This window comes from Nelumbo lutea, chromosome 6 (assembly GCF_056320005.1).
Source record: "Nelumbo lutea isolate HS-2025 chromosome 6, American lotus-T2T, whole genome shotgun sequence".
NCBI lineage: Eukaryota > Viridiplantae > Streptophyta > Magnoliopsida > Proteales > Nelumbonaceae > Nelumbo > Nelumbo lutea.
Window position 1 is genome coordinate 22,091,492 of NC_142689.1, and position 26,168 is coordinate 22,117,659.

Below are 26,168 nucleotides of genomic sequence, written 5' to 3' on the forward strand. Positions count from 1 at the left end.
AAAGGGTTATTGTTGTTATGATCCTGTCTCAGGGAAGAAGTTTGTATCCATGGATGTCACTTTCTTTGAGGAGACACCCTACTATTCTCGGGTCTCTCCTCAGGGGGAGAGTAGTGAGCGTGAAGATTTGGGTCTTTTTCTTCAGGGGGAGGAGTGCAATGAGGACAGGGTTAATACCTTTGGGGTTGTTCCTTTACCTATTCCAGTTGATGATGAGGGTTGTAGTGATGAGGGTTGTAGTAGCAAGGGTGGTCAAAGGGATCGGGAGTTGAGAGTCTATCACAGGCGATGCAGGCAGATTGATCCTGGTCATCAGCAGTCCCAGCCAGCTACAATCTCTTCTGCGGCTCTAAGTCCAGATATTACAGTCCCAGGGCCCACAGAGACTCCTTCCATTGTTGCTACCTCACCCTCTGCAAATGACCTTGACCTTCCCATTGCCCTCCGTAAAGGAAAACGGCATTGCACCACATCTACAGCCCACTGCATCTCTAGTTTTTGTCCTATGATCGCCTATCTCCCTCCTACAGGTTCTATCTCACCTCTGTTGCTAATGTCCCTATTCCAAGAACAGTGCAAGAAGCCCTATCAGTCCTAGAGTGGAGAGGTGCAATGCAAGTTGAAATGGATGCCCTGTTGAAAAATAATACCTGGGAGCTAGTTGACTTGCCCAAAGGAAAGAAACTAGTTGGATGTAGGTGGGTATTTATTGTGAAGCATAATGCGGATGGTTCCATTGAGAGGTACAAAGCTCGGCTAGTTGCAAAGGGGTTCACTCAAAGTTATGGTATAGATTACTTGGAGACATTTGCCCCGGTAGCCAAAATGACCACCATTCGGGTTCTATTATCTCTTGCAGCAAGCTACACTTGGCCTTTGTACCAAATGGATGTTAAGAATGCTTTCCTAAATGGGGACTTGCAGGAAGAGGTCTACATGCAGTTGCCTCCTGGATTCTATGATACAGAGGCAGGTAAGAAAGTTTGTCGGCTCAATAAGGCATTGTATGGTTTGAAGCAGTCACCTAGAGCTTGGTTTGATAGATTCAGACTAGCCCTTGGGAAGTTCGGTTATGTACAGGCCCAGTCAGATCATACACTATTCGTCAAGAGGGTGGAGTCGTCACTGACACTACTTGCAGTTTATGTTGATGATATTGTGGTCACAGGAAACGACAACCATGAGATTGAGTCCCTCAAACAGCTCCTTCATCAAGAGTTTGAGGTGAAAGATCTGGGTACACTACGGTATTTTTTGGGTATTGAGGTTGCTAGATCTAAGCAGGGGATCTTTGTCTCTCAGAAGAAATATGTGTTAGATCTCTTGGCTGAAACTGGAAAGCTAGGTGTCAAACCTGCAGATACACCCATTGAACAGAACCACAGGATTAATGCAGAGAGTGGGGAGCTGCTTGCAGACAAAGTTATGTTCCAACGGTTAGTTGGAAAGCTCCTATATCTATGCCTTACCCGATCAGACATCAGTTATGCCGTTAGTGTTATCAATCAGTACATGCATTCTCCTAGAACCACGCATCTTCTATCAGCAGAAAGAATACTAGCATACTTGAAGAGATGCCCGGGTAGAGGTATACTGTTCAAGAACAATGACCACATGAAGGTGGAAGTCTATACGATTGCCAATTGGGCTGGGAGTGCTGACAGAAGGTCTACCTCTGGATATTGTGCTCTTGTGGGAGGTAACCTAGTTTCTTGGCGGAGTAAGAAACAAAGTGTTGTTTCTCGATCCAGTGCTGAAGCTGAGTACAGGTCAATGGCTAATGGAGTGGCTGAAATTCTTTGGCTGAGATCACTACTTGAGGAGTTGGGTGTTGAGTATGAGAAGCCCTTGATGCTGTATTGTGATAATCAAGCGGCTATTAATATAGCACACAACCCAGTGCAGCATGACAGGACTAAACATATTGAAGTTGATCGACACTTTGTACGAGAGAGGGTCTCATCACAAGAAGTATGTCTCCCATACATCACCTCCAACTGGCAGATATCCTCACTAAAGCTGTATCACGGAAGAAGCTAGAGGCAGATCTATCCAAGTTGGGAATGATAAACATTTATTCCCAACTTGAGGGGGAGTGTAGAGAACACTGATGTGGGCCCCACAGCTACGGTCCCACTGTGTTCGTAGGGTAGAAGATGTTCTAGTCTGCCTAGGGTTAGCTATTGGTCATTTAGTTGTTTCAGTTGTTATTTATTTCAGTCTTTGTTTTACTCTATTTGTTATGTAAAGACTAAGGGCAGATCTGTCCTTTCCATGTAATGAGCATAACCTATAAATATTAATTAAAGTGACGGCGGCAGAACATTATGCTTCTGCTCCTCCTTTCAACCCTTGTGTTCTACTGCTTCTCTTCCCTCTTTCTCTTCTCTCCTCTTTCTTTCTTCTTATCTTCGATCCTGAGATTCATTAGGGTTCAAGACTGATAACAGTCCTGAACTTCTAGTTAGTCAAATCATGACTTGCTATTTTTAGTAATTATTATTTATAGTAAAAATCAGATTTGTTAGAAGGAACCACAATGAGATCGAGTAAAACTTGGAGTAGGGAGTTCAAACTAACAAGGTTGTTGACAAGAAATCCTAAAATGCCAAAAATAAAGACAAGAACTGAATGAAAGAAATAAAAAATCTAGAAGAAAAAATATAGATAATCAAGAGACTTAGTTCACAGATATTAAGTGAACTAACAGATCTGACGAAACAATCATCTGCATCTTCATCGCCGTTGAAGTTTTCTTCGTATTACTTTGGTACCGTTTGGTTGTGAATAAGGTGAGAAAATAGATAATAGGGAACAAGGAGATCAAAGAGAAAACATTGAGTTTAACAATACCACATGCTGACTCCCTCTCCAAAGGGTTTCTATCATATTAATGTCCCTGAATATATATATATATATATATATATATATATATATATATATATATATATATATATATATATACACACACACACACACACACACACTAAAGTACCTCCATTTCTCATACATATTACAATCTAAATAATCCAACAATGAAGACCCTAGCATTGGAAGGGGAATGGAATATTCCTTTTACTAATCCATTTACTTCTTCCTTTGATACACTAGAAGTGGCTTCTTAGAAGTGACAGGCCGATCAACTTTGGAATGATCACAACATCAAAGTTATACGAGACAAGGATAGTAGTAGCAGGAGACTTAGCAATATAGTCAAAATAGAGAACACTTTTATGTAATAGGTGAGGAGAAAATCTTGTTGCAATGAAGAATTGGATACTGCAACAAAAGGCCTTATGGTTGAGGTTATATTTGACAAAAAAACATTACTACTTGAAGATAGCTTAGACTTTAGGTCATTCATGAGGAGGATAAATAAAATACAGGCAACTGCAAACGTTTAATCTAGAATAGTCAGGGAAAGGGTGAAATGAAGAGAAGAATGGAATTTTATGATGAGTTAACTTCCACTCAAAAAGATTGAGGGGACTAAGAATCCTGTAACATGTAAGCACAACCTCCAATTGTCTTAGAAGACATACCTTGGCCAATTAGTTGCTCTTGTGCTTCCTTGCAAATCAGTTTAGGATTTATCAGGTTTTACTGAACTCCAACAAATAAGAAATATTTTTATCAGCAGAAAATATATTTCATTTTATTACATTTGATTTGATTAAAAGTGATCAGTACAACATGATGACAGAAATGTCATTCCTAACTTTTAAATCCGAATTACATAGCAGCCCAGAATAATTGTTGCCTCAAAACCCCTTGTTTAGCTAGTGAGTCAGCTAACCCATTTGCACTCTTTCTAGCCCACTTAAATTCAGCCTCTATGTCCTTTGCAATCTTTTTCACTTCCCTTATCACCTGTTTAAGAGTCCAAAGAGTCCGCCCTACTGCACTTTGCCCATGGGATGACTACTTTTGAATTCCCTTCCACTTCAATCATTCTGAAACCCAACTGTTTGGCTAAATCAAGACCTTGCAGCAGAGCTTATAATTCAGCCTTCAAAGAGTTTTCAAAACCAATTGGTCCTGAAAACATAGCCAAAATCCTCTTCTTAGAATTTCTGATTACCCCTCCTATACCTGCCTTGCTTGGGTTTCCAAGGGAGCTCCCATCAAAATTCAACTTGACTTTATTATCTTCTGGGGGTTTCCAATCCATTCTTATTATATCTTTTGCTATTGCCGACAAATAAGAAAATAATAAAAAAAAACTAGTGTTCGAATTATGAAAATATTATAAACCCACAAAATAAGTAATTTAATGTAATAATGTCTATTTTATTATTATAATATCTAAAAATAAAAATACAAAGAAATTATATGGAACCTTACAAAAAAAGGGGAAAAAACTAGGCACTTGGGAAAGGGGATTTACCTTGTACTTCCTTTGTTGACACATTGGCTAAGCAAGGGGTGGGAAGGAATCAACTGTTTTGGGCTTTGTTGTAATCTTTTCTTTTTTAAGAGAGAGCTAAGAGAGTTTATCTCTCCCTTTCTCATCCTCGTACTTCCTTTTCTTTATTAATGAAATAGTTTCTGTTATTGATAAAAAAAAAGAACACCAAGATCATCTCATAGATTGCCGGTTTAGATCAAGATTGCTATGAGAGGTTTCAAGACTGCAATGATACCTCAAAATTTCATCACGTGTGTAATTTTTTTAAGTAGTATGCTGGGTGTCTAGTTTGCATCACCCTACTGATATCTCTCGAAAAGTTCACACACAATTCTCAGACACAAGTCAAGAACTCAACAACTCAGATAAAGAGAAATTGATATTCATTCAGAGGAAAACATTACAGTAGGTCGGTTCTTCGAGAGACCGTCGGCTCTCCCAACACTCAAAATATTCTTCACTCCAAAAAACCTCCCCTCCCCATCCCCCAAAGACACTTCTTATACTCTTCTGACAGCATAACAGTGAAAGAATGGTAGGATCCATCTAATGGACGCCAAAAAGGTTGCGGAATGGGTGGGCGAATTTCAAAAATTTCCTACCTTCTCCCAACTGGGAATCATATTCCCTAAATTTAGAATACAATATTCAAGGATCCTACTTGAACCCTAATCAAACCAGATCTGTACCAAAAGACAAATGGGAGGAATATACCTGATCCGGAGAAGCAGTATCTCCCAAAGTTGGTGTTCACACCCAAAGAATGCTCCAAGATCCGTTCCTGCTGAAGATGACACAACTGTGAATGGAACAGAACCAGCAGGGTGCGTCCTACACACTGGATCCTTCACAAGAATCCTCTGGAAGTATTAAACACTGAATCTTTTTCAGTCTTTCTTGCAAGACTGATGTCAAGAACAGATTTCTTGACTTTCTTTTCTGCAAAGATCTAATCTTGCAATGGCAGATGGCGGCGGCAGGAGGAGATCTCCAAAACGAAAAAGGCTGAACTGCTTTTCCTGTTTTTCTGGAGAGTATGAATGAGATCTGATCTGAATTCGTAGGAACCTTTCTTGCGATTTTTTCTTGGTTCTAAATCTCCTCCTTTCTTCTTGATTAAGAAACCTCCTTTTTAGGAGTTATCCCAATCCAAATCAGTATTTGGATAGGGGATAATCTTAATCCTTTCTGCAGATAGAGTTAGCTTACTCCTGATCTTATCAGGAGGTTACCAGATTCAAATCTAATTTGAATTTGGTCTCCAAGAGTGGATAAGGCTAAAGGCCCAATCCTTTTACTAACTTTAATCTCAAATTCGCCCCATGGATGGGTGATCATATCAGCCCACCTCGAAATGGGCTTTTGGCCCATTAAGTGTTCAGTGTCTAATTACTTTCTAATCTGCTGCCCAGTTGGGCTTCTTTGTATGGCGTGGGCCCCAAGCATTGATCTACACACCAGCCACATGGGTTCGGCCCAGCCTCTAAAACAAGGCTCAGCCGAATTCACTGAAAAAACTCAATGAACCCCTTGAGTCCATCATATGGACCCTATGGGCCCAACACTTACATTAAGTGGTCCCTGGGCCAAGCCATCTTATAAAAACCCAGGGACTGTGGGCAGGTGCAAGATTAGCCCATCAGGTATTATCCTCAATGGTTTTACACTTAACCTCTCAGCCCTTAATGATCAAGCACTGCCCGACAAGAGAGGACCTCTCCCTCGGCTGCAAGGAACAGTGCCGCACTCTCCTCTCACATGGATCCTGGGAATTAAAACCATTTGCAAACAATTTGAAACCGTACATATATATATAAATATATTAATTTTGCAAAACAAAATTCCAACGATTGAAATCAACTGCCGGCAGTTTGGTTTCCATCAGAGAGAGTGCATTCCCGATCATTACCCTTTGTCCGACAAAGTGGTTGATTCTGTCACTATGATCACCCACTCAGATGAATTCTCAAACTGCCCCAACATACCCAGGTTTTGATCCCCGCTAAGGATCTCACTGAATGGCATATCAAAGGCAGCCTGATCCAACACCTAGTGAAATGTCATAATCGAGTCTAGGGGTCAGGTGTAACTTTCCAGTTTTGCCCATCTATCTCCAAGGTCCAGGGCAATACTAGAAATCTGGTCCGGTTCAAGGATTCAAGTAATCCCATACTGCATGTGCCTCGGGTCTTACCCTGATGGCTGAGACAGGCCATCCCAACACTTGGTGGCACACCAATATCAGCCTTGGCAGGATAAATCTCCCCAGACTTATCCAACGGCTGTGAACATTTAAAACTAACATGAGTCTCTATAAATGTCCAGTTTTAGGGTTTTACACAGAATTAAACCAAACAACATGAATCAAACATGCACTTTATTTATTTCCACTAAATAACAAAAGTACATCAAATCATATTGAAGCTAAGGGCATACAAAACTGTCTAACAAACAGACTCCTCCCCCATAAATGCCCAGCTGGCCTAATTATAAATGCCCAACACTCTTCCTATTCATAATTGACATAGTTATAAATGCCCCAAGACTCTTCTTATTCCCTTCAGACTTCCTCTATAAATGCCCAGCTGGTAAATCCCATGTGTTCAATTATTTCCCCCCCTTAACCGATTGCTGCCCTTTCCTCTTCCTAGCATACATAAGGTTAATTGGGGGCCTATCATTACCCGCCGCCCAAGGACTAACCTTGTCCTCAAGGTTAAAATGAGGGAATTGGTCTCGAAGCAAGTCAAAAGGCTTCAAAATCAGGCAGGTCCTGCCAATGAATAAGCACTTCTAAACCAGTAACTCCAGGCATAGTGGATGGACGCACACCGCGCATGGCAGCAGGTTCCACAAGCATCTCCATATCAGCAGACAGAGTGGAAGGAATCACAGGAGAAGAGATACGGTTGCCAATCGCCTTCTATTATGACCCCGAATTGTTGATGACAAACTAAATTTAACATTCTGTAGAAATCTGGGGCAAGTTTTGTAGCTTCTCATGCAATGATCTGACAGGAGAGTTAAGCTGTCGAGGTCCTGAGGGAGATTTTGGTGGTGAGGAAGGTCCCTTTCCACTTTGAAAACCATCCAAACTCAGTGGTGGGACTAAATCAATTCGGCTAATCCTTGGAGGACCAACTTCAGGACTGTATAAAAGCGGGGTTGATGGGAAGCTTCCAGTGAACAAAGGTGATGTGAATGGAGTAGGAAATGTTGTTGCTGGCACTGCCTTTGAGAATCCTGATACTTTGCTCACAAGAGACAATCTTATACCATTGCATGCACAAAATGTCTCTAGAGACCGAGCATGGTGGACAATTTTTCCTGAATCAGGACTATGAGAAGCTTCTACAAGAAGTATCATACGCCTCCAGCCTAAAGAAGGGTTGTTCCCATCTAGCACTGCATTTGAAGCTTTTGTTTTAGGAATTAGCTGCGGCTTAAACTTCTTTGACAATTTCTCTTCATTTTGGTGTGGTAAAACCAATCTTTCACATAGACTTTTAAAGGCCTGGGAGTTACTTTGTATGCACTCCTCAGTTGCAGCTTCCAGTTTCAGCCAAACTGCAGGATCTATCTCATCCAGTTCCCTACCACAACGTTCATCAACTGGATTGAATCTATAATATTGTATTTCAGGAAGCATTGGCAGCAAAGTGTTCATTTCTTCTTCCACTCGCTCCACTGAGCATGCACTCTCAACCAAAACTTGTCCAGTATCCAGATAACGCCACCCACCTTTCGAGGCTTTGTTGGGACAGAACCACATCCAATGGATACCAAACAGTCAATTCTTGTATAAGGCCATAGAAGTTGTATCAGGCAAAGTTGTCCACCTGCGATGCCACTTCCTTAACTGTCACCATGGCTGAGGAAAGATGGGCTCTGATACCACTGATATGTCCAGAAAAGTTCACACACAATTCTCAGACACAAGACAAGAACTCCACAACTCAGATAAAGAGAATTTGATTTTCATTCAAAGGAAAACATTAACAGTAGGTCAGTTCTTCAAGAGACCGTCGGCTCTCCCAACACTCAATATTCTTCACTCCAAAAAACCTCCCCTCCCCATCCCCCAAAGACCCTTCTTATACTCTTCTGACAGCATGACAGACTCCTCCCCCATAAATGCCCAGCTGGCCTAATTATAAATGCCCCAAGACTCTTCTTATTCCCTTCAGACTTCCTCTATAAATGCCCAGCTGGTAAGTCCCATGTGTTCAATTATTCCCCCCCCCCCCCCCTTAACCAATTGCTGCCCTTTCCTCTTCCTAACATATGTAAGGTTAATTGGGCGCCTATTACCTACCCAGCTAGCCAACTTAAATCTGAAGCTGACAGCTGGCTCAGTTGGAAAAGGTAGTGCATATTAGCATATAGTTCTCACTGAACTGGGAACAAATCCTGCCTTCACCCTCCTCATCTCCACTCCCAAGTTTGCCTAATAAAAAAGGACAAGGAGAGGTTAAAAGGGGCCATAGCTTGGTGCAATGATAAATCTTGGGCAGGCAAGTATGACACAGGCTCAAGTCTAAGAGCAGCCGTTTTGTCAAAATCCAGTTTATCCCTCCCATGACCCCCAGATGGTCCTTTATTTACAATTGCTAAATAGCTCCTGGAGAAGGACTATGTAAGGGACTTAGTTTCATTCTCCTTTACGCTTGGATTTTATGGATATTATGAATTGGTAGATTAGTGAAATTGTGGACTAAATGATAGTACTTGAACTTTTTTTCCATATTAAGTTGTGGGTTAAAAGCTTTTATTGTCATACTGGCAATTGCGTCAACCTAAAATCTCTTTAGGTGTGGAGTGAGGTTCTCAGGGAATTATCAATTTATTTGCATCTTATGTTCTTTTTCTTCTTTCTTATTTTTTGTTAATTTACTTTGTTCCAGATTTTGTCTTTTTTATACCTGGAAAATGCACCACTTTTTTCATTTACTCTGTTGCTATTGTGATGTATTGTAATTAAGTGCTCATATTGTCTCTCCTGTACTTAGTGGCTCAGTGAACAATTTTGGTAACAATATTGAGTAATGAAATTATGGACAAAGTGATTCTTTTGTGTACTTTCATTGTAACCTCACGGTTCCCTTTTCCTTCTTAGGTGTTGTATTACCTTGTTAGAGTGGAGCCATTTACAACCCTTTCAATCCAGCTACAAGGTGGAAACTTTGATCATGCAGACCGGATGTTCTCAGATATAGCTTCTACTTGGAATGGTGTTCTTGAGGACATGAGCGATGTCAAGGAGTTGGTAAGAGCATGCTTGATCAGTGCTACGTGAACACCCTTTCAATATCATGATAAAAACTCTTTAATTTGTTTGTTGTGTGCATTTCTTTTTTTTTTAATCTATATTTTCATTGTGTTATTTGCAGAAGACATTTATATTGTTTTTTTTTAATTCATCTAGGTTCCAGAGCTGTTTTACCTCCCCGAGGTTCTAACCAATGAAAACTCAATTGATTTTGGCACAACACAACTGGGGGAAAAAATTGGTATGTATATCTAGGCACTTGGAATGAGAGAGTGTTGAACTACAGCCATTTATCTTAAAACTGACTAATTGACTATGGAATGCTGAATTAGCAGTCACATTTGATATTGCAGATTCTGTCAGACTTCCACCTTGGGCTGAAAACCCTGTTGATTTCATTCATAAGCATCGTATGGCTCTTGAGAGTGAGCATGTCTCTGCACATTTGCATGAATGGATTGACCTGATATTTGGGTATGTCTATTGCTATTAAAAATATACTTTCATGAAACTTCTTTCTCTAGATCTCCACTAAACTTTGGCCAGCCAAGGTTTAAAGTATAGATATGATACTCCTAATGCGGGGTATCATATACATGGCCATGAACATGGGATATGCCACGACTGGGTATTTATCCCATGAGTTGTGCGTATTGGCACAATATGCCTTTGTATCAGGTTATACCACGCCATATTGGTGGATATGGTTCAATACGCACAGATATGGGAGCATATCAGTGCCTAGTCTGATGGAAGTGTATATTGACTGCATTTGGATTGTTTTTGAACCTTAATAAAAATTGAAAATTATAGCACCACTAGGACCCCTGTACTCCTGTACTGCTGGTTTGAGGTGAGGGTAAAGAATCCAGCATGTTTCTTTTGTTTGTCTTTCTCCTCCACAATGAGTACACTTCAAGTTCTTCTTGTCTCCACGTTTACTTCCTTTATGAGGAGCTGAAACAAGAGCAGATTGCTCTATTGGTCAAATCTTAACATCATCTCCCATCTCCTTCCTTATCTCTTTGTTTCTAATTAGATAGAAAGCATGCCAAAGGTTGGGAAGTTCATCTCTCCCCAAAATTTGAGAGTGATGTTCTCATAAGAAGAATTCAATCCTGCAAGAAACTTGAATGTCCTTCCTTCCTCAACCTACTTATCATATCTTTTCTTATCTTTAGTACTATCTCAGTCCAAGGTTAAATGGTAATCAAGCTCTTCCCAAAGACCCTCAAGTGTTGCAAAATGTGTGGCTACAGTCATCTCCTCTTGATTGAAGGCTGCAATGTCTTGATTTAATCTGTAAACCCTTGCAAAATTCTTCCTTTGGCCATAGATTTTTGAAGTTTGTCTCATATCTTGTAGGCTGTACTATAATGTGTACAGTTCTAGTTATTTTAGGTGTCATGGAGCCGAGAGTTCAAGACATCATTGTGGCATTCTCCCTACACCAAGTTGTGTACTCAGGTTGGTCTTCTTTTGGTTCTGAAATCTGCCCATTTATATATGTTAACAGTCCAAAACCTGTTGTATAAAGTTTGGCTGAAATAGCCTATTCTCTGTAATTTCATTCAACCAATTTGATACTGGTTATCTGTAGACTAGGGTTCTCAAGGCTAGAAAGATTCTCTCCTGTTCTGATTTCCTTGAAAGTTGCTTCACTAGTGCTGGACATGTTGAACTTGCAATATTTGACTTCAACTGATAACAGAAAACTTGAAAGCAGTATCATAATTGAAGGTTTAATGGACTGTTTGCCTTTTGGAAATACGAAGATCTTTTACCATTCAGCAAACTTCAAATTTCAATACTTCGCTGTCCAGCAGAGGTTTGTGAATAATACTCCAACATCCGGCAGATTTCTGGGTTCTCTTCGGCTGTCCAGTAACAAGACCTGAAACTCGTCTCCCTAGCAGTCTGTAGAATTCTCCACCTTATCTTACTCTAAATAGCCAACCTTTTGAGGGTCCCCTTGGTCTCTTACCCAAGTGAAACCCTAAAAAATCTGTGGACTTTCAATCTGACCATGAATTGATTACAGTTTCAACTAATCAGTGGTGAAAAATACAAAAGATAAGAAAAGAGGGTGGAGGAGAGGTAGAAGAACTTCAACCAAACCCTGGAAGCCCTTCTTATGCTTTGATACCACGAAGGTTTTTTGAGCAAAAGGAAGAGAAGGAAGAATAAAAAGGATAAAATAGAAGAATGGGGCAGCAGCTTATTCTCTAGGGCATAACCAACCTTTCTAGGTCTCCTTGGTCTCTTACCCAAGGTAAAACTCCAAAAGTAATGTGTGGTCTTTCAAGCTGACCACAAACTGATTAGGGTTTCAACTAAACTAATCAGTGGTCAAAAATACAAAAGATAAGAAAGAAGAGTGGAAGAGAGGTAGAAGAACTTCAACCAAACCCTAGAAGGTCTTCTTATGCTTTGATATCATGAAGGTTTTTGAGCAAAAACAAAAGAAGGCAGAAAAGAGAAGAGAAAAGAAAATAGAAGAATGGGGCGGCAGCTTATCCTCTGCTCAGCCCTAATTGATATATAAATGGGAGTTTTAAGTGTAATACAAGTACAAAAATGCCCCTCATTGGGCAGGTAGAACAAACAGATCTGAAAACATATAGGCCTAGGCCCAGACAGCCCAATAACTATATAAGAAAGATAGTACAATAAATAGCCCAACCCAATAGCTCTCTGTCTTACAACATTGAGGAGAGTTCATACAACACTGATTGGGAAGGTAGTAGATTGGTTTATTTTCTTGGGGGCTTTGTGTTTTTGGTGCTCACCTCCTACTCTTGTCTCTTTTTTTTCTTTTCATTTTCCAAAAATTTTTATTTTCATTTTACTATGAAAATAGTTTTCCATTAGACTATCCAAGCTATCCACTTTATCAATGAAAATAATTCTCTTTTTATTAATTTTGAATTTTGCTTATTTACCAAATATTTACATGAAAATTTGAAATTTTCAGATACAAACAGCGTGGAAAAGAAGCTATATTGGCAAATAACGTGTTCTTCTATATAACCTATGAAGGGGCTGTTGATATTGATAAAATTTCAGATCCAGTAAGCCTAACTGCCTTTTCTTTGATGTTCATTAGTTTTGAGTTGTGTTGCTTATTATTAATTCCCGGAATATTGCAACAGGTACAACAACGTGCTACACAGGATCAGATTGCATACTTTGGACAAACACCATCCCAGCTTCTTACTGTGCCTCACATAAAGAGGATGCCATTAGCAGATGTTCTTCATTTGCAGGTTTATCTTGGTTTCAGTACAACATATGATCTAGAATTTTTGCAAATCTACATTTTTTCATGTTTGAATAATATTCTAGATTCTTTACTTTCTAAAAGTTTCAATGAAATTGCCCCACTTAGTGGTTTTCCATGGATAAGAAGATGATAGATAAGTTTATACTCAAGAAAATATAGGGATTTTGAGGGAAAATATCTATAAGAGTGCTTAAAAAGGATTTAGGATGGTTCTAGTAAGGATTAGGAGAATATTGGGTTCATAATGATGAAAAAAAAGGTTCAAGTGTTTTTGTAGTAGAGAATCTAGCTGTAATTGCAATATTCATCATCACAAAGTGCATTAGGAGTATAATACCAAAAAAAAAATGCAAGAGTAGCATTGAAGTGCATAAGGTGCTATGAGATACAACACGATAATATTAAGACACGGACGGAGCCAATCTTAGCCACTGGAGAGAAGGTCTCCATATAGTTCACCCCATACAACAGTGATTAACTTTTAGCAACAAGTCTAGCCTTCAAACGCTCCACACTGCCATCCGGAAAGTACTTAGCAGTATACACCCATTTACAACCCACAACATGCTTAGCGGGAGGAAGAGTAATGATCTCCCACATTTGAGTATGCTGAAGAGTAGAGAGTTCCTCCTCCACTGCTTGATGCCACCCGGTTGAGGTAAGGGCCTCCTGGACATTCTTAGGTATAGAGATAGATGACAATAGTGAAACAAACTGGCGATGTGAAGCGAAAAGGCGAGAGATTGAAACAAAATTGGAAATGGGATGGAGGGTACAATTGTGTTTACCTTTCCATAAAGCAATGGGAAGATCAAGTTTTGAAGGTTCTAGGACAGGAGTAACAACAGCATCCACAGACAAGGTAGAAGTTGAAGGAGGAGCTGGTGTCTATCGACGAGTATACACGTGTGGGATCGGTGGTCATTTAGTAGGAATCTGCACCGGAGGAGGTGATGAGTCAGCCCCAACTGGAACAACTGGAACGGAATCACGAAATGGAAGAGGAAGAGGAAGAAAAGGAGGAGATACCGATACTTCGTGTCCCGAGAAGAAGGGGACGGATTCAAAAGAGGTGACATCAAGACAGACATAGAACTTCTGAGTAATGGGATTGTAACACTTATACCCTTTCTGGGTTCGAGAGTAGACAAGAAAGATACACTTAATAGAGCGTGCATCCAGCTTGTTTAACTCAGGACTCAGATTGTGAACAAAGCACACACAACCAAAGACCCGGGGTGTTAATGGAAAGGAAGACAAGGTTGGGAACAGAATAGAAAAGGCAGACCAACCATGAAGGATGAAGGAGGGCATCCGATTAATAAGGAAACAAGCAGTAAGCGCAGCATCACTTCAAAATCATTTAGGAACACTCATATGATGAAGAATAGACCGAGCAGTTTCAAGGAGATGACAGTTCTTTCATTCCGCCACCCCATTTTGTTGAGGAGTGGATGCACATGAAGTTTATGCTGTTCTAAATATTTTGTTGAAAGGAATTAAGAAAGTATTCACGACCATTATCTGAACGAAGAACTTTGATTGGAACACCAAATTGTGTACGTATTTCAGCATGGAATTTTTGAAAAATGGAAAATAATTCACTCATTTCTTTCATTAAATAAATCCATGTCATCCTTGAACAATCATCAATAAAAGTGACAAAATGTTTGTAACCATTATAAGACTATTGATCGGACCCCAAACATCTGAATGAACTAAAGCAAAAGGAATCAACATACGACTATCAACTCTAGGACTGAAAGAAACCCGATGGTGTTTCCCATACTGACACGACTCACACTGTAAAGACGACAAATGACTCAAAGACGGAACCAGTATCTTGAGTGCCTTGAGAGATGGATGTCCCAGCCGACAATGCCATTGTAGAGGAGTGAGTGAAGTCTGAAGTGCAATTAATGATCCACCACTATCAAGATAATACAATCCACCGGCTTCATGCCCCCCACCAATCTTCTTCCTCGTCTTGAGATCCTAAAAAGCACAAAATGAAGGGAAAAATGTAATAGAGCAATTAAGGGTCTTAGTTAATCTATTGACTGACATAAGATAGAATGGAAATTTAGGTACATATAGAACAGATGATAAAGAAAGAGAAGTCGTGTCAACGTTACCAACACCACAGTGGGAGAAGAGGAACCGTTGGCAAGAGTAATAGTTTGAGATGTGGAAGTTTCAGAGAGAGAAGAGAACACACCTGGAGTCTCGATCATGTGATCAGAGGCTCCAATGTCAATAATCCAAGGAGAGGGTTTGGATGCTAGACAAGCTATACCTGAGTGTGCAAGGGTGGCTATAGTATGTTGTGAAGTAGCCTGGAGGAACCTCTCATACTCGTTGCACGGTACACTCATCATCTCCTTTCCAGAAATAGATGTAGATGTGGAAGGTGTTAGATCTAGCTGTTGGTTATCACTAACATTAACCCCACCAACTACTGCATGATTAGCCCATGTAGAAGGTGGGCCATGGAGATCATAACAGAAACTCACTAAATGTTCGTCCCTACCACAGTGGGTACACTTCCTAGTAGAGTTACTTTTTCCTTTACCATGGCCTCCCCCTGAGTCACGACCACCACCACGGCTAAATATGGAACCACCACAACCTCCTTGGGAAGCATGTCCTCCCCCTCTAATACCACGATCACCTCCTCTGGCTATCACAAATGCTGATCTGTCAGAAGGTGTGGGACTCTCTGTAGATCCCAAAGAAATCCTGCAAAGTCGTGCAAAAACTTCATCAAGTGTAGGAAGAGTAGAGCCTCCCAGCATTTGAGCCCTAACTGGTTCATACTCTGATTTCAGCCCCACTAAGAACCTAGTGACATCTAGTTGCTCTCTCTGTTGTTGCTGAACCTTAACATCTGGAGTGAGGGGATGATAGACATTGAGTTCATTTCTAAGGTTCTCCATACTGGAATAGTACTATTCTAGGGTTTTATTCCTTTGCTGCAGATCGAAATACTCCTGATAGAGCTGATATACTCTTGTAGTATTATCCTGCCCAGAATAAAGCTTCTTGGCATATTCCCATATGTCCTTAGCTGTATCTAAGAACATAAAGTTGGTACTTATTTTGGATTTCATATTGTTCCATAACCATGTCATGATTTGGGCATCATCCTGTTCCTAGTCATCAAGCCCTGGAGAGTCAGTTGGTGGTTTATCTTCCTTCACGTGTTTCACTTTCCTCTTTGCCTTGAGGAAAACTTCCACCGACTTGGCCCATGGCACATAATTCTCACCATTAGGTTTAATCGAAGTCATTTGCACACCCAGATAGTCGGAGGGGATCATCACACTCGGTTTCTTATCACTAGAACCATCTCCAATTGCTGCCATTATGTCCCCCACTGCTATTTCTAATGTTGAATTCTCAGTCACCAAACAAATACTGCAGTCAAGGCAACACTACAGCAGTCTCCAAAACACTGATAACAATCTCACAACTAGTCACAATCAACAACTTGATGTAAACCAACATTCAGGTTAAGAACTGGATGTATCAAACAGATTCGGCTACCATCCAGATTAAAACATTGATGAAAATTACTAGACAGATATTCAGCCACTCCTTTCAGCAAAAAAAAAAAAAATGTTCACACCACTACTGACAACCCAGAAATATCAGTCACCATGACAGCAACCCAACACCTCAAGCAACCACACACAAACCCTCTTGAAACTGTTCAGTAGAGGGTAAACACCACCACACGACTAGGCTGTCACACATGGTGACAGCAGTATTAGACTGATATCCTAGGGCTGCCGCACCTTCCTAACACTTGTAATAGGGATTGCGGCAGTCCTAAAAAAATAAACAGGTGCCACAGTTATCAGATTGTGTACCTCAGATTCACAGCCCAGAGAAGAAGAAAAAAAAAGGAGGGAGAACTTGAAGTCGCAGCCTACTCCTTCGTTTATGGCTCTGATACCATGTTTTAACAGTTATGTTTCAGCAGTTCGAACCAGTAGAGAATGAGGGAGAAAGAAGAACAGTCAAACCTGATAGCCTAACCCTACCAGTCGACCATAATGTTGATTAGTGGTTCTAATTAACTGTACAATGACTAAACTGCCCCCACTTAAGTATGGGACAGGATGTCTATATTAGAACTGCCACATAAGCACATAACTTAAACTGAATAAAATTACTAATCTACCCTTATTCAGCTAGCTCTAACACCCTCTTTATTACTGTAAGATGTAGACAAATGGGTTCACTTTACTTGTACGCTAACCAGTAATCTTTAAAATAAACTCTAGATTCCCTAACATCATTGACAATTTGTGGTTCCTTCTAACATCAAAATAATTCATTTTTCTAGCTATGTTGGCTACAAAAATTCAGAAATAGCGTAATGCCAAAAATATCAAGAACTATGAATTTGCACTGGAACTCTAATGCAGAGAGCAGGCCTGACAGATCTAGTGATTTTTATAGAAGAAATCATCCAAACTGAAGTAGAAAATTGAACTAGAAAAGATGGAGACCAAGAAAGCAAGCTGCTGCAAGTTTCTATGTGAAAAATATTCATATCTAATTTCATTATGTTCTGAACAGATGCCTTGTGAAGTAGAAGCGTAACAACTTAAAATAAAAGTACACACCTTCATGGCTTAAGACAAAAGTCTAAGTGTACCCCTTGTCCGTAAATCACTAAAAATGACACTATTTTATGACTAAAAACCTTAATAACTAATTCAAAGACCTAACAGAAATAAATGAACTAGCAATATATCAATTAGAAATAATCAAAATAGAAATGAAAACAATTAACTAGTGAAATCAGAAGCATGATTGTTTCCCTTTCTTGATCTTTTTAAACTTGTCACGTGCCTCTTCATGCTGAAGTGCTGCAGCCTCCACATCAACCCTTTTAAATGAGATATTCCCGAACGTCTGATCCAAAAGTTTTCTCCAAGATCTCCCACCTGCAGATTCCATGGGGAAGAGATTTGATTAAAAACAGAAATGGTTGGGGTCATAAAATCAGGAGACTTATAGCTTTGAATTTCTCTTTCATGAATTTTTCATCTAAATCAGAATCAGGTCACTTTTATAACAGTGAATTAGAACAAATTGGTAGTTCTTGAAAAAGAATATGTTAGGATGCTAGAAAGCATGAATAAAAGAAGCAACATGTTATAAGAAAATTCAAATTCCTACTTTCTTGGGCATCTGTTTTCCATGTGTTTTTATTTTACAAGATTTACCCTTTTAGCTCCAAATAGCATGGAGGTTTATCACAAATAGGAAGCTATGAGTTCATCATCCATGATTGTGACCCATCTTCCTCTTGGCAAATATCAAATATGAATGTATTTAAGCATACAATTCATATATTAAGATGTACGTAGAGACACATAAATGTACAAACTGTGAGAGTATAATATGTATGTCTTTCAGTGTGTACAAGTCCATATGCATGCAAAATACTGCAAACATAGAGATAAGATCTTGATATTCTTTGATAGGAAAATGATAGTGCATATACTGTATGAGTGGATGTTTCCAAGACTTAGAATATGTTAAATTTTGATTGAAGATCATAAATTAAAAAGGCATTGACCTTATGAATTAGTTTTCAAGTGGCCAACTGAGATATAAATCAATTATATATAAATATGCACTACTGGAAGGGCTAGCTGTTATCATATGATAATATATCTTCTGTCTTTTTATCAGTGTTCCCCGGTCACCATATATGTTAGGATGGGTTTAGTGTAGAATTCATGGACTTCTCACATACAAAATATCCCACAGAAAAAGGTGTTTTCAAGCAATCAAATTTATAACAAGTATGTGTTCTTTGATCAATAGGTTAACTTACGGCTGCAAATGGATTGAATTCAATCAGATATAAGGTAGATCCAAATTTGGTTCATTTATATTTGGATTTAAATACAAATCTTATCCACTGGATTTATATCAGATTTGAATTGCAATCAGATGTTGGATAGAATTAATAAATTAAACTGAAAATGATCCAATATTGTATACTATTAATAAAATGAAGTAAAATAGGTTGATATTGTATGTCATGAATAAAATATATTGAAAATAAATTTTATGAAACTTGAACCAATGGCTCTTTAGTGAAAACACAAGATTCAAACCGACTTTACTAATATATAGAATATAAATTTTAAGTATATATAAGCATATACATTTAAATCAAATCAAATTGGACTATGTCAGATTGGACGGGGATGGATCAATATTCAATCCAATTATAAACAGATAGAATTCAGAATTTCAGATCACCCTTAATTAGATTGAATTCGAATTCAGATAAATGAATACCATTTGCAGTGATAGTTAAACATCATCCTTGTCAATGAGGTCTCCTATTGGTGCCTAAATATTCTGCTTCTCTAGTTGACATTTCTACTTCATTGTATATAGCATGTTTGGAAAAAAGGAAAAGAAAGGTGGATCTTGATCTGTATTTCTGTTGTTTCTTGTTAGACCATTTTTCGGAACCCCAATGAGGTTAGACCATATGTGATTCCAAATCCTGAACGCTGCAATGTACCTGCTGCTTCCATTTATGCATCACCGGACTCTGTCGTAGTTGTTGATATAAATGCTCCAGCTGCACATGTTGCACTGCACAAATGGCAGCCAAACACACCTGATGGCCAGGGCATGCCTTTTCTTTTCCAACATGGGAAAGTCATAGCAAGTTCCAGTGGTGGAGCATTCATGCGCATATTCAAAGGATCAGCTGGGTCTAATTCTGAAGAATGGCACTTTCCACAGGCACTAGCATTTCCAGTATCTGGAATCAGAAGCTCAGCTGTGGTTGCCATCACATGTGACAAAGAAATCATCACTGGTATGCTTTCAGTTGATCCCTTCTTATTTTATGTTCCACCTTAGGTATATAACTAGTCTGTTGTACAGTAACATTACTACATATGCTTTATCTTCCAGAAGCTTTTTCAGAAAACTATTTTAGGAGTTCTTTAGTGTTGCTTTGTTTTCCTTGTTAAGGGAGTACTCCTTGGGTATGACATTAATTTGTCACAAAAGAATTCAGTTGATAAGTATGAGAGAATCCTTTGGCCTTCTGCATGTGCTGATCCTTCATATCATTTTAGTGTCAAAAGGCCATCAAGTATGGATTTCAATATGGAGGTCAATTCTTGATTTGGAACATTTTAGGTCCTGACATGAAAAATGCTCCAAGTAGGGATGCATAAAAGGGACTGGAAAATGCAGTTTTAACCAACAACCATTTGCTATATATGAGCTGAGCATATTGGAAGTATCCTAGATGTACATCATTCTATGGGCAGAAAATGATATGGAAGCTGGTCAGTTAAGCATGATTTCCACGTGTTGCAGTATAATGCAGTTAAGGCATTTGACATAGTGATGACTGGTAAGAGGCTCAGTTTTTTTTTTTTCCTTTTCTTGAAGATAAAATCAAAATTTTGTTAAAAATAAAAAGAGATACAAGAGGAACAAAAGAGGTGATGAAAAATCACCCAAACTTCTAAAAAGACCCCCTCAACCAAGCAAGCACAAAGCCAGCTCCGATCAGCTCCCCAGCAAACAGCACCCCATCAAAATAAACCACAAATAAAAGTAAAACAAACTAACATAAAAAACAACAAAACGGCCAACACCTTTCTTAAAGCCCACCCAACAAAACCCACCGACACCCAACCAAAAGAATCAAACTTAAAAAACAAGTCCAAAAGCTCATCCCCAAAACTCTATTGACTTTCTTACTGCCTTACTTTCTTTAACTTATTTGGACCAATCCCGAACAAACCTTTCTTCAATCTATTAAATACGCATGAAACCTGTATGTCTTCGGTTTTTTTTGGGGCTTCTAAATCCTCTAACAGCATTGCAATTAGAGTCTGCACCCTTCTTATCATACAACAATATGCTATCGATACCGCTTGGATGATCTTCACCAACACCATTCCTATGGATCAAATTCACCTCCCTTCAAATTCCTTCAGTCAAAATACCACTGCCAACTTCCTCTTGTTTCCTGTCTAAGGACCCATCTGCAGCAACCTGAAAAACTTGCAAACCTGCTAAATCCAAAAAGAGCCCATCTACCTTGCTGCCACTTCTCCCTACCTCCAATTCTCTAGATGTCTTTCATGCAAAGTCTTCACCACCCAGAAAAAAAATCCCCAGAATTTTACTCAACTTCTGTGTCCACCAACTCATCCAAGTCAACTTTTTCCTTTACACGATGAGTTTCATCGATCACAATTTCCTCATCCTGATCATCATCAACCTGTCTCTTCTCCCCATTTTTATCCTGCAAAGGTCTTGTTCTGTATTTTCTCCTATGATAAACCTTTGAGGCAGCCTGCTCCACAAAATTTCTTCACACCTAATGAGCTTCCAACTTTGATTTCCCTCCTGTTATCTCAAAGTCAATCACTGTGCTCCCCCTCCCCTCACTTTGGGAAGCCACTAACTTGAAACGAGAGTTATTTCTCCCTTCCACATTCAAACCCAAATCTCTTATCCACTCCAAGCTGCCCAATAACCATTACCATCTCAAGGCAATTAACATTATTTGTCAATTCTATACCCTCTAACTGATTGCCAGCATCAATCTCACTTTCTTCAACCATTTGTAGACTTTCCTCAACCCCTTCCTTCAAACTTCTGTCACCTTCATCTCCTCAAGGCTCAGAGCTCTCATTTTCTTTCTGTGGCATCTCTGGAAGATACCTCCCCAATTGCAAGGCCTTCCATGAACTCAGTGTTCAGACCCAGAGGTGAAATTCTAGATTCATGAAAATCAACAGATCCACAAGCCTCTGGATTGCCAACTGAAGAGGAATTCACCTCCACCACCTCAAAATCCTCGACCTGTCGCAAATTCTCCAATGGAGCACCAACAGTCAAGCTTGTTCCATCAACATTTTATTTGGATTTCTCACTCACAATAACTTTAAAACTGCTCTTGTTGTCCTTACGAACGAACTTGGTCACCACCCATTCCCGAGTCTCTCTTCCTAGCTGCTTATTGAATTTCTTCAACCTTTTTTGTTTTTTTTTTTTTTTTGGATAATTATGTTTTGATCTGAGCTCAAGTTGCATGAAGCTCATCTTGCCATGGAATATGAAAAAAACATAGATGAGGGAATTATTAACCGTTAGCTCCAATTATATTGCCTTTATTCTGCTATCTTCTTTTTGAAAACATGTATGTTGGATTTCCTCATCATTTTCCTTGGATGTGTCAAGCTATCTCCTTGCTCTAACCATTTTCGCCCTCAAATGGCCCTTTTGGATTAAGTGTCTATCTGAATTGTTGCATCATGGGTTGTCAGAGCCAAAAATCCAATTAAACTATTTTGGATTAAGTGTGTATCTGAATTTTTTTTCTCTTGATAAACCTATTTGGTAGAGGCGTACGCCTCATGCGCTTTTTTCATGAGGTGTGCTAGAGGCGTATGCCTCGTGCACCTCATGCACATTCCTGAAATCCTCTTAAACACCTCTTCTTTTGTACTTTGTCTGTCTTCAAAAATTCTGCTCTTTCTTTCACCGCACACTGCCCAAAAAACTGGTGAAGGGAAGATGTTGCAAGCTAATTTTCCATCCCTGCTTAATCCACTTACATACCAAGCTCCAACGAATCCCTTCACATCAGTTGGGTACTATTATGCAATAAAAATAAACTTATGAATTCAATGACAAAAGCTTAGGAATCAATTTATCCACTAAACAGTGCAATTAAGAAGCAGTTAATATTAATTTTAGGTGGACAAATTTTCTTGTTCTGCAATTTGGAGTTTATATGAATGTTGTATTAGGTTTATAACTGTGGAAATTGGAGCAGTGCACTTGTGATTTGTGAACTTTTGCAATTTGGTTTTTCTATGAAATATTGGAGAGAATTTGCCTGGAAAAATGCTAACCTTCAAAAGCAAGCAATTCCTATTTAACTTTTTTTCATTACCATTTATGATAAAACTCCACATGTACAAAAAAGAACTTTGGTTGAATTCAGTAGGTAAGATGCTAATGTTGAGGGTAATTTTTCCAACTGTTCAACATTTTCTACGTATCTGAGCTTCTAACTAACTTGGAAATTTTTTACTGGGTTGATAAAAAGGAGCATCAAGGGCAATATGCTATCTACCTGGACACATAAACCGTTCATGATTTGTATGAATTGATAGACTTTTGTATCATCACCTTTATCTTTCTTTTTCCTTATTGCATCAGAATCAGGAGGCTTTATGACTCCTTTTGACAAATTTGAATTTCTGGAGCCCTACACTATGTCCATGTGTGCATATTCAATTGGCTTTCATAGTCTCACACCATATCCTTTTTACAAATGTGATTAGGTGGGCATGTGGACAACAGTATCAAGTTGATATCAACTGATGGAGCAAAAACCATTGAAACAGCCATGGGTCATTGTGCTCCAGTGACTTGCCTTGGTTTGTCACCAGATAGCAACTACCTTGTGACTGGGTCTCGTGATGCAACAGTCATATTATGGAGGGTACATTGGGCATCCACATCACACTCTAGCAACATTTCAGAGTCTTCCTCTGGGTCTGGCACACCCACCTCTTCGAGCACTGGTAACCTGGCACACATTATCAGAGACAATAACTGGAGACGCCGTATTGAAGGCCCTATACATGTACTGAGGGGCCATCTCAGGGAAATAATTTGTTGCTGTGCCAATTCCGATCTCGGAATTGTTGCATCATGTTCTTACTCTTCAGATGTGCTGATCCATTCTATACGGAGTGGCCGATTGATCAGGAGGTTGGTTGGGGTGGAGGCACATGCTATTTGCCTTTCTTCTGGAGGGGTTATAATGACCTGGAACAAATCAGAGCATAGTCTCAACACCTTCACCATCAATGGGGTTCCAATTGCCTCAGCAAAACTATCACCTTTCTGTTGCACTGTTAGTTGCATGGAGATTTCTGTTGATGGAGAAAATGCTATAATTGGAGTGAATTCATCTTCAGAGAAGGACAACATCTATGATAGCAGAAAAAGTTTGCAATCAAACGAGCATGAGATCAGTGATCTTGCTATGGAGTCAACTGATGAGAACTTAAACAAGTTGACAGTTTCAATGCCTTCTATTTGCTTCCTGGATCTGCATACTCTGAAGGTCTGGAAACAATGTGAAATAAAGATCGTTTTGTTTTATATTACACTTTTTAGAAATCTGTTCTAACAAGAAAAGAATCCTTTACTACTAGCAGGTATTTCATGCACTGAACCTGAGAGAAGGGCAAGACGTAACCACTCTGGCTCTGAACAAGGATAACACTAATCTTTTAGTGTCAACATCAAACAAACAGTTGATAGTTTTTACTGATCCATCTGTAAGTTATAATAGTTATGTTTTGTGTTTTTTTTTTAATCACAACCACAGCTCCTTTCAAGAGGCTTACTGTGACTTTGCTGCTTCTTTGGCCTGTAGTTGAGCTTGAAGGTGGTGGATCAAATGCTTAAGCTTGGATGGGAAGGAGATGGGCTTAGCCCTCTCATAAAATAAATGTCTTAAGCCATTCAGTTTTAATTGTATATAAGATTTGTCATTAGCGGGAATTTTCAAGGGCGCCGCATTCAGACTACTTGGGCCAAAATTCATCAGGCACTGAACATTGAGAATGTCAAATGTGTATATACCAGTGGAACAACTTTGTGTCACATGCTATTTTGTACAAAAAATTTTTGACTAAATTGAGTTGTAAATTTGGGCCTTCAGCTACCAACCAAAGGGGAAAAAATTGGCCTATAGTTGTTTACAGGTCATGTATTTATTGTTGTATCTTCCAATATTCTCTTAGAATTTGAAATGAAAATTCTAGATTTCCCTTTGTATTTTATCAACTGTGCCAAGGTCTCTTAAAAACATAAATTATTAAATATGGAGATTAATTTTGGTTCCCATACACTAAAGCTAGCTGTGCAACATTGTTCAAACTCGCAATTGAAGTTACGGTGAATTCTGTAATGGTCAAGGATCCAGCAATGTCTGCCGCAATTATTCTGAGTGAGGAAGAGGTCAGAGTTTCAAGGCGGATAGCCTCACCCATCAAAACTACGACGAGACCAAGATCATATTGTTCCAATTTCCAAGTTTCCGGTCTGTAAATGGGCTTATTGATTTAAGAGAGATGGATATGTTTTTACTGCCTAGGTACATTCTTCAATTGGTACTTGGTAGTTCATTTCTGAAGAATTATAACCATTTTACTTTTAAGCAACTTTCATGTTTTCCATTTTCGTATGAAACATAGTAGATGTGGTATGGCTTTGAGCAGAGAAAACTTAGTGGTATATTATCTCAGTGCTATTGGTAGCAGGTGGCATAAGGAGGGAAAGGGATTCTGCTGGATGGTTGTTTTTGTTGAAGGGAATTTCAGCTTCTTGTGATTTTGATTACAGATCTGGTTGTAGTTGGGACAGGGCTTAGATGATGATTAGAAATCTGGTTGGGTTCAGTTTTGATTGTTCAGACTTTCATCCTTGGTACCACACCTATAACACGAATGGACCTCTTATACAAGTCACTGATATGAACCAGGAGATGCATTCTGGATCCAGTGCTTTTGGATTTGTAGGGATTTTTCTTACATTTTGAGAGGATACCAATTTAATTAGGCTGTCAACGGGTTGGGTCTATTGGACGAACCCGAATTGAACAAACCAATTATAACAGTTCTGGTTTCATGATTTTGTATTAATAATTAGTTCTTGCCTGTCCCAAACTGTTTCAGACTTGGAACTGATTATTTTATTAAATATATAATATTTTCTTAATTTCTTTATAATTTTTTATTATATTATGTTTGAAATAGTAAATTTAATAGATAATAAATGAGATAATATTACTTAAAAATGTTTAGTTTATTAACATATAAATAATGTAGTATTTTTTTAACATTTTTATCAAGATTATATTATTAAATTTTAAATTTTAATTTATTTAAATAAAAATAATAATTTGGAGTATAATCGGGTTTTTCGGTCCGGATCCAATAGACCCGACTATTAACTGAGACGGTTCTGAAGCCAAGTTGAGCACATGGAATAAGCACTCAATACATATTATGAAACATAGATACTTAATCAATAAAACCTTTAACCCATGAATCAACACACTCCCTTTGAGTCCAAACGTGAATAGTGATTCACTTCCTACTCTC

The 26,168-nt window shown here is 38.9% G+C and overlaps 1 protein-coding gene across 3 annotated transcripts in view; it reads left to right on the forward strand.

The window, feature by feature from the left end:
• LOC148847886 (BEACH domain-containing protein C2-like) overlaps positions 1-24,845 on the forward strand; it is a 117,878-nt gene extending 93,033 nt beyond the window's left edge. For all 3 annotated transcript variants that reach the window (XM_088949672.1, XM_088949671.1, XM_088949673.1), the window contains exons 25-33: positions 9,525-9,674; positions 9,834-9,918; positions 10,031-10,151; positions 12,652-12,748; positions 12,830-12,943; positions 19,456-19,825; positions 23,331-24,121; positions 24,216-24,338; positions 24,437-24,845. In XM_088949672.1, the coding sequence (XP_088805798.1) occupies positions 9,525-9,674; positions 9,834-9,918; positions 10,031-10,151; positions 12,652-12,748; positions 12,830-12,943; positions 19,456-19,825; positions 23,331-24,121; positions 24,216-24,338; positions 24,437-24,511 (1,926 nt within the window). In that variant the 3' untranslated portion in view covers positions 24,512-24,845. The remainder of the gene's footprint in view (positions 1-9,524; positions 9,675-9,833; positions 9,919-10,030; positions 10,152-12,651; positions 12,749-12,829; positions 12,944-19,455; positions 19,826-23,330; positions 24,122-24,215; positions 24,339-24,436) is intronic.
• The last annotated feature ends 1,323 nt before the right edge of the window (positions 24,846-26,168 follow it).